This window comes from Phoenix dactylifera, chromosome 10, assembly GCF_051530095.1.
Source record: "Phoenix dactylifera cultivar Ajwa chromosome 10, Ajwa_hap1_PhDact_Kaust_v1.1, whole genome shotgun sequence".
Taxonomy (NCBI): Eukaryota; Viridiplantae; Streptophyta; class Magnoliopsida; order Arecales; family Arecaceae; genus Phoenix; species Phoenix dactylifera.
In genome coordinates, this window is record NC_143199.1 from 16,284,398 (window position 1) to 16,298,238 (window position 13,841).

Here is a 13,841-nt window from a genome sequence, read left to right on the forward strand (position 1 = left end):
CCACGAATCATCGACCATCAAGATAGTCCCTGTGAGTCTCACCATCCACCAGTGACACCTAGCAGCATGTAGTGGCAACCCAGTAGAATGGAATGATGAATCTCTAGGTACAGTTATCATATGATACAGTCCTTCTATCGTGGATCCCTAATCCCTACAAGACGGAGGTCATGGATAACTCGTCAAACCTCATCGTCTGTCATATATCAAGATTTATTCGACTTTAGTTCGAGAGTGGAAAACTCTTTTTCCACTATACATACTGCCCCGGCCGAGGTCTCACGAACTCAGTCTTATAAATCACATAGGATCGCTCCTTATCTATCAAGTTTGATTGATTCCATGTAGGTGCATACCTTACTCCTACAGTGAACCTACTGTAGCCAATCTACACCACAAGGACCCATATGGCTAGAGACCATGTATACGTGCAGTCAAACTACAACAACTTCACTGTGAATAGCCGAAGCACTGCAGGTCAAAGGACTAGTCACACTACTGCAACATCAAGCAAGTCACTGACGAGTGGATAGACATACAAGTGACTTCTTGCTTTGGTCACGCTTAGTACACTGTGGACTCGAGACTCGTCTATCCAAAAGGAAAGCGATCTGTGCACTAGTCTCATCGGATTAATCACCGTCCTCGTGATGATCCATCGATCAGGAGCATTCAGGAATTAATCACCAATGACACATGGCTCAAATTCTCAACTCTTGAGAATATACATCATCATCTTATTAATTTTTTGGACGATTCATAGACACATACATAATATGAATGAAAAAGATGCCCATTTATTATTCAATAATAATAAAGTCAAGTACAAAACTATGTCCCAGAATTAATAATGTGTCAGCCAGATTGGTTTCTAAGGCATACATCTAACAATAACTGCATGCCAGGCTAGATTAAGTGTGTTCCAAGCTTACTTAACTGTATGCCGAGAAGATTTAATTGTGTGCTAGTCCGGCTAGATTAAGTGTTCAAACATTGATTAACAGCATGCCAAGCTTACTTAAATGTGTACATGTTATATTACCTCTGTACCAAGCTTACTAACCTAATTGCAATGGTGACTTAACTATATTTGAGACTATATGAATTAAGTTCCGAGCTTATTTAACTAATTTCAACGGCGACAAATCCACTGTACCTATCAATATCATAAAGATCAGATTATTTGTTACCCACTCATTATTTTTCTTTTTATTTATTTATTATTTTATTTCATTAAAATATATTTATTTATTTATTTATTCGTTCATTCATATATATATTTCTGCATTTATTTATTTATTTTCTTTTTTTTCCTTCTCTTCTCCCCTTCTTCTTTTTTCTTTTTTCTTCTTTCTTCTCCTTTCTTCTCCTCCCACGAAGCCAGCAGTGCCAAAAGGAGGTAGAGCCGGGACGGCCACGAGAGAGGGCCTGGGAAGGGGCTGGGCCACAGCCGGCGCCGCCTGCGGCAGCCGCGGCGGCCGTGGCCCGACCTCCCTTCTTCATTTATTTATTTATTATTTTATTTTATTAAACTATATTTATCTATTATCTTATTTATTTATTTATTTATTCATTCATTTATATATATATTTATGCATTTATTTATTTATTTATTTTTCTTTTTTTTTGCTTTTTTTTTAATTTTTCTTTACTTTTCTTCTTTTTTTCTTTTCTTTTTTCTTCTCTTCTCCCTCCTTTCTTCTTTCTTATCCTTTCTTCTCCTCCCACAAGACCAGCGTTGTCGGAAGAGGCCGGGCCGTGGTGGCTGCAGGAGGTGGCCGGGCCGCAGCCGCAGCGACTGCAGGAGGGGGCCGGGCTGCGCCGCGGCGGCTGGCCGCGACTGGCCAAAGGAGAACTCTTCTCCTCCCGCGAGACCGGTGGCGTAAGAAAGGAGTCGAGCCGCAGCAGACGCGGGAGGGGGCGGGGTCGTGGCCAGTGTCGGCCACGGCGGATGCGGGAGGGGGTCGGGCCGGGGCCGGCTGTGGGAAGCGAGAGGGTGCCCCCTTCTTTTTCCTCTTCTTCGGCACCTCCCCACCGTAGGGGCAGGAGGCTTCCCGACGGTGTGGAAGGGGAATGTGCCGGGGCAGCCGCGGGAGGGGACTCAGGAGGGAGCTGGTCGGGGCCGGCGGCGGCCGCGGCCGGCTATTGAAAAAAAAAAAAAAAAAAGCTGGTCATTAGTTTCCTTTTTTTTTGTTTTTTGTTTTTTTGGTACAAGAAAACATCCCATCGTCCGCGGGAAATGCAGAGAGAATAAATTATGAGGGCCCAAAAAGGCGACGGGGGTTTGGGTAATTGGGTTCGCTGTCAACTAAAATATCTGCTCTTCTATCTATATTTTTATTTTCGCTCCCTCTCTCGCTCGCTCTAACGCTGTTCCGCGGGTTGGATTTCTCTGGAGCGAGAGGGGAGGGAGAGGGATATTTGGGCGGCGATCGGAGGTCGGTCATGTCGACGGAGGAGCAGAGGAAGGAGGCGGAGGCCGGGGCGGAACTGGAGGTGGTCTACAAGACGAAGGTCGTCCAGTTCCTTGGCCGCTCCACCCCAATCATCCTCCAGAACAACAACGGGCCCTGTCCTCTGATCGCCATCTGTGAGCCCTTTCTGTTTTTCCCCTCAATTTCATTTGCTTTCTTGGATGCGGAAATGTGGCTGTCTTTCTTGTTCCGTTTGATCTTTTCTATTTGGAGGGATGACGATGAAAAGTTTGCTTAGATTGATTTAATTTGGAGATAGTTTGGCCGTCTGGTGATGTTTTTCTTGAATTTTTGTTTTTTAGGTAATGTTCTCCTGCTGAGGCATAACCTTAATCTGAGTTCGGATGCGTCGGAGGTGTCGTTGCAGAAGCTGCTTTCTCTTGTCGCAGAAAGGCTGATTGATTCTAACAGCAACGTTCAGGTTCCCATAGGTGGATTTGGTGGAGATGGATAAGATGCCGAATGCCGTTCAAAGTTGTGCCCTTGTGTACTGATTCTTTCTTTTTGCTGCATGCAGGACAAGGATGACGGGTATGTTAGGAATCAGCAACAGAACATAGCGGATGCAATTGATCTGCTGCCTTGTCTTGCTACAGGGATCGATGTCAATGTGCATTTCAGGAAGTGAGTATCAATTAAAGCTCTTAGCTATTGTCATTATCACCTTATAAAGCTGCTCTTTTTGTACAGATGTTCTATACTGGATCCCAATAGTTTTGCTTAATTATGTAGGATAAATGATTTTGAATTTACACGGGAATGCACTATATTTGATCTCCTTGATATCGGTTTGTACCATGGGTGGATAGTTGATCCTCAGGTACTATTCTGCAGCACTTGGATTTGTTTTGGCTTTTTAAGCTTGTCTTATTTTCAATGTAATCATTTCTCTAGGCTGTTTGACAATACTTTGAAGAAGTCTGGGTTCTGTGTTCAGGCATCATTATTCATGTTTGACAGCCTTTATGCTCAGAACGTTATCTTGGTGACATGTCTTTGTTTAACTCACTCACTTCGTTTGTTGTAAAATGGTGCTTGTTTTTCTTATAATAATGCCAAACGTATGGCTGGATGTCATCGTCAGTTAGCTTTATTGTGCCACATGCCTTTGTTTTCTTTTATTCTAATCAAGGTCCGCCGTACCGGTACCGGTCGGCGTACCGGTGGCGGCCCGGACCGGTACGAAATCGGTCCCGTACCGGTCCGAACCGGTCCGTACCGGTCCTGTACCGGTCCTTCAACAATAAACTACCGGTACCGGATTTCACGCTGATCCGGTACCGGTCCCAGGCCGAACCGGTACGTACCGGCCCGTACCGGCCGGTACGGACCGGTACGGCAGGTCATGATTCTAATAGTTATTGTTTTCTTGCACTAAATGTTGAAACTTGCTAATTTGGTTTCGTGTCTCTCACTTTGACGTTGGTGGACATATATATGACATCTGTCCATTTATTCGATCTTCATTGAGAATATTTGTATTTTTATTAGTGCACCTCCCTATTTTCTCCACATTGTCTTGCCTATTGTTTCTAGCATGATTGATGAACATAGCCCTTGATGACATCCAACTTTTATAGCAAGATGTCATTAAGTTCCGAGATACTGATGATCACTATGTCAATGACTTCTGTAGATTGACTTGTGATCAAGTAATCATTAGTAGAATGCGGAATATGGACAATTTTTTCTGAGCCTGATCATTATCTTAACCATGGTTCGCTATACCGGGCGGTACGGAGCATACTGTACCATATTGGTTCGGTACCATTATCTGGTACGGGAGATATACCGACACTCGGTACGCCGAAAAAATTCCGTGCCATACCGTACTGACATAGTGTTAGTGTGGCATCGGTACGGGGTCTAACCGAGACGGAGATCCTTGATCTCAATAATATGAGGATAATTTTTCTAAGATCTGACCAAAAGATGTTTAATTGGTCTTGCCACATTACTATCATAAGATTTTAGGATGAACTTATCATCCTTTGTATTACATTTTCTTTTTCTTCTCTTTGTGGTGCGAGTCTTAAGTTGTGAATGACATATTAACTTGTCATCTTCTTATTGTTCAGATGAAATAAATGCTGCATACAGGTCGACAATATTTTTAGGTGCGGTATTGGAGTGGGCCTCACATTTAAGATAGCTAATCCTATCCAAACTCCTTGCCGACTTTACTTAATTTTTTTTAAAAATTCACTTAAAAATTGTAAAAATAAAAAGGCCCCTTTTGGGACTTCTGTTTTAAACGAAACAGGAGAATCAGAGGTGGCTTGCCGGTCCTTCGCCTCCTCCGTGCTGCTTGTGGGTACTTCGCTAGCCTCCGCTGGTCCTTCTCTCCCTCCCTCTGTCCCCCTTCTCTCTCTCTTTTCCTCTCTCTTGTTCTTCTTCTCTTCCGGCCCCTCTACTGCGTCGGTATAGGCCCGACACGGAACGACACGGGGCCATACCGTTCCGTATCGCCAGATAACCAGTTCGGGTCCCGATTCCGGCACAACAATCCTTGGGTAAGCTTCTATTGTATTCTCATTAAAATACTAGGCTTTCTGCAAAGGATGTGAATGATATGTTCACCTTATGCTTCTTAGACAACATATTTGGCAATACTTTTCCATGTTCGTTTTATCCAAATCTTACCTCATTATATTCCCATCTTCTTCCTAATTTGTTTTACCTCATATATTTTATCAAATTTTCTTTGATAAAATACAATTTTTATCTAAGACTTGTCAATTTCAGGTGCTATCCTATTTCTAAATACTAAAAGCTTTTTTCATGGTTATGCACATAGTTTGGACATGTTTGAGTGCAGTTAACAGTCAATTCTTCAAGGATGTTTACAATTTGTAGGTTGTTATCAGAACAATTCTTAAAATAATTTTAATATATTAGTGGGTTTTCAATTTAAAAAGAATGTTTTGTATATATACCCTCCTAAATATACAAATTGCATGAACATCCTCGTAAAATTACTATTTGCATGTATATCCTCATAAAATACTTGTTTTGCTTGTATATCCTTTTTTTTTGGCATATGTACACGTACCATCTAATGTCGCTAAAAAACAAACGACTTAAAATTACAATGACTGAAATACCCTTACAGGTAGATATGCAAAAAAAAAAATATAAGGATATACATGTAAATAGCAACTTTGAGAGGATATTCATGCAATTTCTCATATTTAGAAGGGTATACAGTCAAAAAAATCAAAACTCGGCTGAGATTTACTAAGTCTTTCATGATTTAGTTGGATCAACAAGTCATAAAAAGGTCAAGTCACATTATCAATTTTCTTTGTTTAAGATCTTAACTTGGTGAAGTCAGAATATTAAGTGATCATTTTGGTAATGCTATTCTCCATTTAATTTTGATATAATTATCGTTATTGAGTTTAAGAAATCTATATATTCTTCATTATTTTTAAAAGATTAAAGCATATCGAATTTAAATTAATTATATATATTGAGACTAGTAAATTTTTTTTAATGATTCATAAATATCGAGTTATTGTTTGTTTGTTGAGGCGAGAATTTTATAAAAGCAACATGATTTATTCTATAAGAGTTGATATTAATATGAGATTATGTGACATGATAATATTAATTTTTTTGTCATTTTTTTATTAAGAACAACTAAATTATCTTTATTGAATTTTGATCATTTTTATTAGATTTTTGTAAGTGTATACCCTCCTAAATATGCAAAATTGCATGAAAATTCTTGTAAAGTTACTATTTGTGTATATATCCTTATAAAATTTTTTTTTTGCATGTCTATCTGTAAGGGTATTTCAATTATTTTAAATTTAAACTATTTATTTTTTAACGATATTAGATGATACAGATATATATATATATATATAAAGAAGAAAGAAAAAGAAGTGTCGACATGCAAAATAAGTATTTTATAAGGGTATACATGCAAATAATAACTTTACAAGGGTGTTTATGCAATTTTGTATATTTAGAAGCGTATATGTGCAAAAAATCCTTAAAAATATGATTAAATTAGGGTTGTCCAATTTTAGAGAGCTTTAACCTTAATATTCTACATGAATGGTGGTGTAGTGTGCTTACCCATTCTTGGTTTGAATTTTGACATCAAGACCTTAGTCTCCTGAAGTGTGATTCAGTGCATGAGTGGATTTGTAGGTGGGTATGGGGAGCGCTCTCTCGAAAAATCTTATAGTAGGAAGCAAGGTTTTAAATCTTGTGGGAAGGTGGTGTCCTAATTTTTTCATGGAACAGGACACCCCGTGTCCCACCCCATCCTAGTGTCCTCTTGGTCAAGCATCCTAGTACTTGCTTGGGACCCTTTTTTTAATATTTTTAATTTTTTCTTAATTTACTTATGAAATTTTATTATTTTTTATTTATTTTTAAAATATATTTGAACTTTAAAAATAATATATGTAAGACAAATTTACCTCATTTAGTGTACTTTAAGTCTAAGGTGATAAGCTTTTTTTAAATGAAAATATAATTATCTGAATATTGCTTGTTAGTATTTCGTAGTTGATCAAATGATGCCAGCTAATATTACTTCGCCCCATTAGATCAATGCTAACTAGGCTGTATTAAGACTTGCTAGTGTCAGATTTCATGAGAGCAATTTTTTGTATAAGCTAAGGAGATCTGTATATATTGATCTATCATGTGCTAAAACTTGTTGATTGAATATTTTGACACTTTTTGGATCATTACTGTCTTGTTCATATATCTAAAACTGACACCATGGTCTGCCGTACCGGTCGGTACGGGTCGGTACCGGCCGGTACATACCGGTACCGGATTCTGCCGGTACGGTACAGCTATATATTTCGGTACCGAACCGTACCGACCGGTACCGATCGGTACCGGCCCGTACTGAACCGGTACCGATCCGAACCGACCAGTCCGTACGGGTTCCAAATTTTTTTTGGCTTTTAGCCCCATCGGTACCGTACCGGTTCGGCTCGGTTTGGTTCGGTACCGTACCGGTACCGATGCCCACCGGTACATCGGTACAGTCGGTACCGCGTACCTTAACTGACACTATAATTTCTTGCGGTGTTCTATGTTATCAATGATCCTTTCTTGATTACCCAGTAATGATTTCTTATAATTGATAATGCACAAGCCCTTGTTAGGGCAAAAATGATATGATTTGATGTTAAAGTGGCAATGTTTCCTGCACACAGCTCAATCGCATGGTTATTTTACCTTTAGTACTCTAGTGTTGAAATTTAGAAATTAATGCTTAGGTGCCCGCATGAGTGGCAATGAAGTAAGCAAGACTGTCATATTGTATGACAAAATAAGCTTAAGTGTGCATACATATTTGTTTTTATTGCTTCATTTTCTTAAATTATTACTTTGGATAATTAACATGGTGACCTGTTCTTCTGAGTTTGAAAATTTTATGGTTAGAGAGATGTAGGATGAGCAATTTTTTGATTTTTATATAATATTATTTTTGAGAATATATAATGTTATATATGTATATATGTAATATATCTTCTTTTTTATATTTGTGCTTTTTTAAATAATATTATTTTGAAGAAAAAATTAAATACTTTTGACTTTTATTTTTTTTTCTTTTTATGTAATATTATTTTGAGGAAAGTTTTTATGATGACCGTGGTGTTCAAACTTGTGCACATGGTATGAGCATCGTGCAAAGTTTCAGCCCCTAACCACTAATGGCCTAAAAGCGTAAATAATTATTTTCTTAAAGTATTTGGATTTGAGTACTTAAGAAAAAATTTACTCACCCCATTCAAAATCTTCCATTCTCCACCCTCTTTTTTTATTTCTTTCCTTCTCCTCCTCTCTTCCGTTGATCACTTCCCCTTTTCCTCTCTCTAGCCTCCAATGCTTATGTAGGATGTTCTTCATCGGATCTGGCATTTCCAATGCTTGATGATTCCCTCAGCTTCGAGGTACATCGGTTGTTGGTGGTGGTGGTTGGAGGAAGATTTATTTTATTTTGAGAAAAAGTATGATTGTTAGTTGGGGGAAGATTTATTTTATTTTTTAATTTTCTCTCCACTATAATAGATGGTGGAATTGCCCATTTCAGTTTGTGACTTGGCTGGGATGAAGGCAAGATGGGCGGGATGGCTCATGGATGTGGGTTTTGGATTCTTGCACCCATTCTAGGTCTCGTTATCTCACGGGAATGGGATGGGATAGCCGGACGCCCCCTGTCTTGCCGTGACTTAAAACCTTGGTAGGAAGTGTTGAGGAAGCAGGTTAATAAAGCAACCTACCTTGTGTTTCTTATCTTGAGTCAGCAATTTATTACTCTTATTTTAAGCTCATCAACTTGTTATTATGCTTCCAAGCAGCCCATTGCAGGCCATCTTGACAGTTGTAAACAATATGCAGTTTAGTGCATTTCCTTATTTAATTAAAGCCCTTGAATCCCATCTGCATATCTTGCTCAAGCTTGATTTCTTTTAGCACATTTTGGCTTATGTGATGTCACCTTCCACCTAACCTTGTGAGCTGACCCCATGATTTTCTTCTTCGCTTGATACCACAAAACTGCCTCCTACTATCCTATTTTATGCTCGTAGGTTTCACCCGACCTTAGTACTTGTTTGTTCTGTTGCAATTAGATTGCTCGAATTGTTAGTCCTATTGAGGGCGTAGGTCATCAACTGGACTTTGATCTGCATCATCAATTTGACTTCTGCCTAGGGGGAATGATGTCAGGTTCTAGGAGGTGGAATAAGGGATGCAAGCAGGCTGGGGCTTGACATATCTTTGCTCACTACTTGGTCCAACCAGGCGGCATCTGACCTAATTTAATGTAATTTTGCTTAATCTGCTTCAACAAGAGATAACCCAATCCTATCCTGCTTGATCATCTTGAAGCTATGCAAGCATAGCCAGATTTGATTTTAGTTGACATAACTTTAATCATTCAGTGTTGCAACCTTAAACAGACACTCGAAGTTGCTAGGACTGCATATGGCAAACACTATCAGTAAAACTGTAGTTCATTAAATTCCAATGGTTCTGCTTTTCAGAGTTACATTGAACCAACAAGTCTCTAGTGCACTTGTGTTTTGCCACTTATTCACTCATTCTACTTGCTTGAGGTATTTAAACAAAGTCAGGACTCAGGATGTTTGTCTCCATTGCCTGGAGATTTATGACCAATCATTTTGTTGCATATTAAGCCTCTCATGCCTATTTCATTTTATTTTTGTTTCACAACTAAATGATTATTTGACTGCAAGAGTCAACTGTCTTTCTTGCCATCCGTAGCTTTTATTTGTGCCTTTCTTTTTTGCACATTGCTTGTTTTCATGTTCCTGGCATTATTTGCTTGCAGCTTTGCCTTGTTCTTCTGTACCCTATCTGTCATGGTTAATTACAGCAAGGTCATTGATGTACAATGACAATTATGTTGGATGTTTGGGCATTAATTTTAAGGCAAAATTTTGGTTAATCTGAGTTACTATTCTTGTGCTTCATATCATTGACAGGATCTGCTATTTTCCAGGACACTGATACTGCAGAAGCAATTGGATCTAAGTCTTATAATATGCTTGTTGCTGAGCTTGTTGCTTTCGAAACAAGGAAATCTGAGGGGGAAAATAAGGACGTGCAAGAAGAAGACTCTGTTGATTTTGCTGCTGCAGCAACTGCAACCTTGGGAGTTCCATCGCCAAGCCTTTCAAGAGGTAGATCAATTGATGATTATCCAGTCTCAGCCACTGTTGATCAAACAAGAGGGAGTGATGACATAGAAGAAGAAGAGGAGCTGATGAGAGCCTTGAACCTCTCTAGAGCTGAAATGTCCAATCCTGTTAAGGATTCCATGTCCCCTGTTTTTGATTGGAGTAATCCATCTCCTAATTTAGAGGAAAGCACACATTCTAAGTGTTTTGGATCAGGAACTCTTGCTGATTCTTTGGGGGTACAAAATGGAGTTGAATCTCAACAATCGTATCAGTTAGACTTGTTTGCAGGACAAGAATCCATTACATCCAGTGATTGGAAGGATGGTGCCACATCAGAGGATAGTTCTTCAGTTCCGAGGATCAGTTCTGGAAATAACTCTGGTCAGACAGTCTCTGAAGGATCTGTGGAACTTTTAATGTCCAGTGATTCAGTGGAGAATGTAAGGACTCATATGTTAATACAGAATGTGTCTCTGCCTTTGCGATCTACTGATAAAGATGGTTCTAATGGGTGCTGCACTAATGAAGACCTAAGGATTGCTTCAGGAGGGGATAAATCTGTGAGACAAACATGCACTGAAGACATCTCCACATCTCAAATTCATGATAAGCCCACTGATGATCTGATCGATTGCAACTCGGCAGTTTTTTCTGGTCCAGTTGTCCATTGTTCTTATCTCCCTTCCGCAAGTGAAAGAGAAAAGCCTTCAGATGTTTCTGTGGTTGTCAGTTCAAGCCTTGAAAGAGAAGAACACATTCTTGAATCTGGACATACGGCATTTCAAAACCGAGAGCCAGTCTATGAAGGCGAGGTGGTTCTTGCTGAGCAGGATGACAAAACAGAAGAGGATAACAGTCCTACAAATTTGAAAGATGTTGTTGCTCGACACCAATGTAAGGGTTTGGATAACCTTTAGTCATGCAGATTTTTGAGTCCATCTGTCCCCTTTTTCTGGTATCTAAATGGTTCTTGCATCTGTTTTAATACATATGCAATTATTTATATGCAATTATTTGTTTTTAGGGCAACTGATAAAGAATTTTCTGGAAAATAATGCAAGCCAATTGACTATCTATGGGTACATATTCATCATGACCTGATGCAGTTGCTTTTCTTTCTGTGATACGAATGTATGAAGAAAAATTATATTCTTTTAAACTTGTCTCTTCTTTCACAGGTTATTTTGCTTACAAGAAGGTATTAAAGAAAGAGAACTGGGTGTCTTTTTCCGTAATAATCATTTCTGCACTATGTTAAGGTACAATCAAGCACCGACACTTATTTGTTGCTTGCTTTTTGTTGTATAAGTTCACTTTGTTGGGGTGATACGGTGAACTGAATAAGAAGGCATAATATTTAGTAGTTCAGTTTGTTTTGTTGAACCTTACAGTTTTGATCCTTGTTTTGTAGTTCAATGGTGAACTCTATCTCTTGGCTACTGATCAAACACTATCTCACAGTGAGGATGACTCCCCAACAGAACGGTGTGGCCGAGAGGATGAACCGTACATTGACAGAGAAGGCCAGGAGTTTGAGGCTGCAGACATCACTTCCCAAAACGTTTTGGGGTGATGCGATAACTTTTTTTTGTTTTCTTGTTAACAGGTCTCCCAATAGAAAGCTTGATGGAGGCATTCCAGAGGAGATCTGGAGTAGGAAGAAGGTGGAGCTTGGCCACCTAAAGGTATTCGGTTGCCCAGCCTATGCATTAGTGGAGGCAATCGAAAGAAGCAAACTTGATCCGAAATCACAGAAGATGGTCTTCATCGGATATCCACAAAGGGTCAAGGGTTATTTGCTGTGGGATCCTCATTCACAGAAGTCCACCATCAGTAGGAATGTTATTTTTGATGAAGAGAGCATCCTAAAGAGGCCGGGAGTAGCAGATGAAGCGCAAAAGGCTGGACAGGACAGCAGTGGACGGCACTCACTAGCAGGTGATATTCCTTCAAATTCTACCTCGAAGCGTGTTTCTTTTGAGATGGAATTTGGTAAGCATGTTCCCACATATGTGGAGGACCAGCTAGGAGGGCCATCAGTCCAGGAAGAGGTGTAGGTAGAGCCACAAAGTTCTGGTTTGAGGTACCTTGTCAGGGGAGTTGCACCGCATAGGCAAAAGTGCATCATTTTTAAGCCTGTCAGGTATGGCATTGATGTGACCATCTCCTATGCTCTCATCACTGCCAATGGAGATCCAGAGATATTTGAAGATGCCATGGAGAGCTCAGAAAGGGAGTCATGGATTCAAGCCATGATGGAAGAGATGCAGTCTCTTGAGAAGAATAAGACATGGCAGCTTGTGGATCTACCGGAAGGTGCTCGGGCCATTGGTTCTAAATGGGTTTTCACAAAGAAAGAGGTGCCTTCAGAGCAAGGTGGAGTTAGGTACAAGGCAAGGCTAGTAGCCAAGGAAAATTCACAGAGAGAGGGAGTGGACTACACAGAGGTATTCTCTCCGGTAGTGCGGCATACTTCAATTCGGGTGTTGCTGTCTTTGGTAGCACAGTATGATATGGAATTGGAGCAGATGGATGTGAAGACGGCGTTCTTACATGGGAGCCTAGAGAAGAGGATATACATGCAGCAACCAGCTGGTTTCAGGCATCCGGGGTTGGAAGAAAAAGTGTGTCTATTGAAGAGATCTTTCTACGGTTTGAAGCAGTCACCCCGACAGTGGTATGAGAGGTTTTCCAGATGTGAGCATGATAATTGTGTCTATGTGAAGGATGTGGATGAGGAGAATGCTCTATATTTGCTTCTATATGTGGATGATATGCTCATTGCCAGCAGGAGTATCAATGCAGTGAATGAGCTGAAATCAGCATTGTCTACTGAATTTGAGATGAAGGATTTGGGTCCTTCCAAGAAAATTCTTGGAATGGAGATTTGCAGAGATAGAAGCAAGGGGTGTCCTCCACTTGTCATTGGGAGGATACATTCAGAAGGTCTTGATGAGGTTTGGGATGGGTAAATCCAAACCGGTTGGAACACCGCTTGCAAGCCACATGTCTCTTTCGAAGTTGCAGTCCCCCCAGACAGATGAAGAGAAAGAGTACATGGATAGAGTTCTATATGCCAGTGCCGTGGGCAGCGTGATGTATGCTATGGTGTGTTGTAGGCCCGACATAGCACATGCAGTGAGCCAGGTGAGCAAGTACATGGCAAACCCGGGGAAGGAGCACTGGCAGGCACTGAAGTGGATTTTGCGGTATCTACAAGGAACTCGGAAGCTTGGTCTGACTTTTGAGCAGCAAGATGGACATGGAAGGAACTCCAATGCCTCAAGGAAGTTTTCAGGTCCATTGGAAGGGTTTGTGGATGCAAATTTTGCAGGTGATCTGGATACGAGGAGGTCTACTACAGGTTATGTGTTCAGCATGTTTAGTGGACCGGTTTCGTGGAGATCGATCCTTCAACCTATCACGACCTTGTCCACCACAGAGGCCGAGTACATAGGGATCACAGAGGCTGCCAAGGAGGCTCTTTGGTTGAAGAGACTCATTCAGGAGATGGAGGTGAAGCAGAGTACAGTGGTGCTGCATAGCGACAGTCAGAGTGCTCTGCAATTGGTTCAGAATCCAGTCTATCATGCTCATATAAAGCATATAGACGTGAGGTACCACAGGATCAGAGAGTTAGTGGAGGATGGTGAAGTGATGCTGGTGAAAGTTCATACGAAGA

General features: G+C 40.3%; 1 protein-coding gene across 13 annotated transcripts in view; it reads left to right on the forward strand.

The window, feature by feature from the left end:
• Positions 1-1,711: 1,711 nt before the first annotated feature.
• LOC103698954 (uncharacterized) overlaps positions 1,712-13,841 on the forward strand; it is a 42,247-nt gene continuing 30,117 nt past the window's right edge. For 6 of the 13 annotated variants that reach the window (XR_015969275.2, XM_088705432.2, XM_088705431.2 and 3 more), the window contains exons 1-8: positions 1,712-2,590; positions 2,777-2,895; positions 2,992-3,098; positions 3,207-3,294; positions 9,979-11,053; positions 11,184-11,238; positions 11,338-11,418; positions 11,571-12,097. Coding sequence is in view for 11 of the 13 variants with exons in the window: in XM_088705432.2 (XP_088561558.2) it covers positions 2,446-2,590; positions 2,777-2,895; positions 2,992-3,098; positions 3,207-3,294; positions 9,979-11,053; positions 11,184-11,238; positions 11,338-11,418; positions 11,571-12,097 (2,197 nt within the window). In the remaining 2 variants the exon portion in view is untranslated. Of the gene's footprint in view, positions 2,591-2,776; positions 2,896-2,991; positions 3,099-3,206; positions 3,295-9,978; positions 11,054-11,183; positions 11,239-11,337; positions 11,419-11,570; positions 12,098-13,841 lie in introns of those variants that run through there. The other 7 variants (XR_016396629.1, XM_089925766.1, XM_089925769.1 and 4 more) reach the window with 4 other exon arrangements.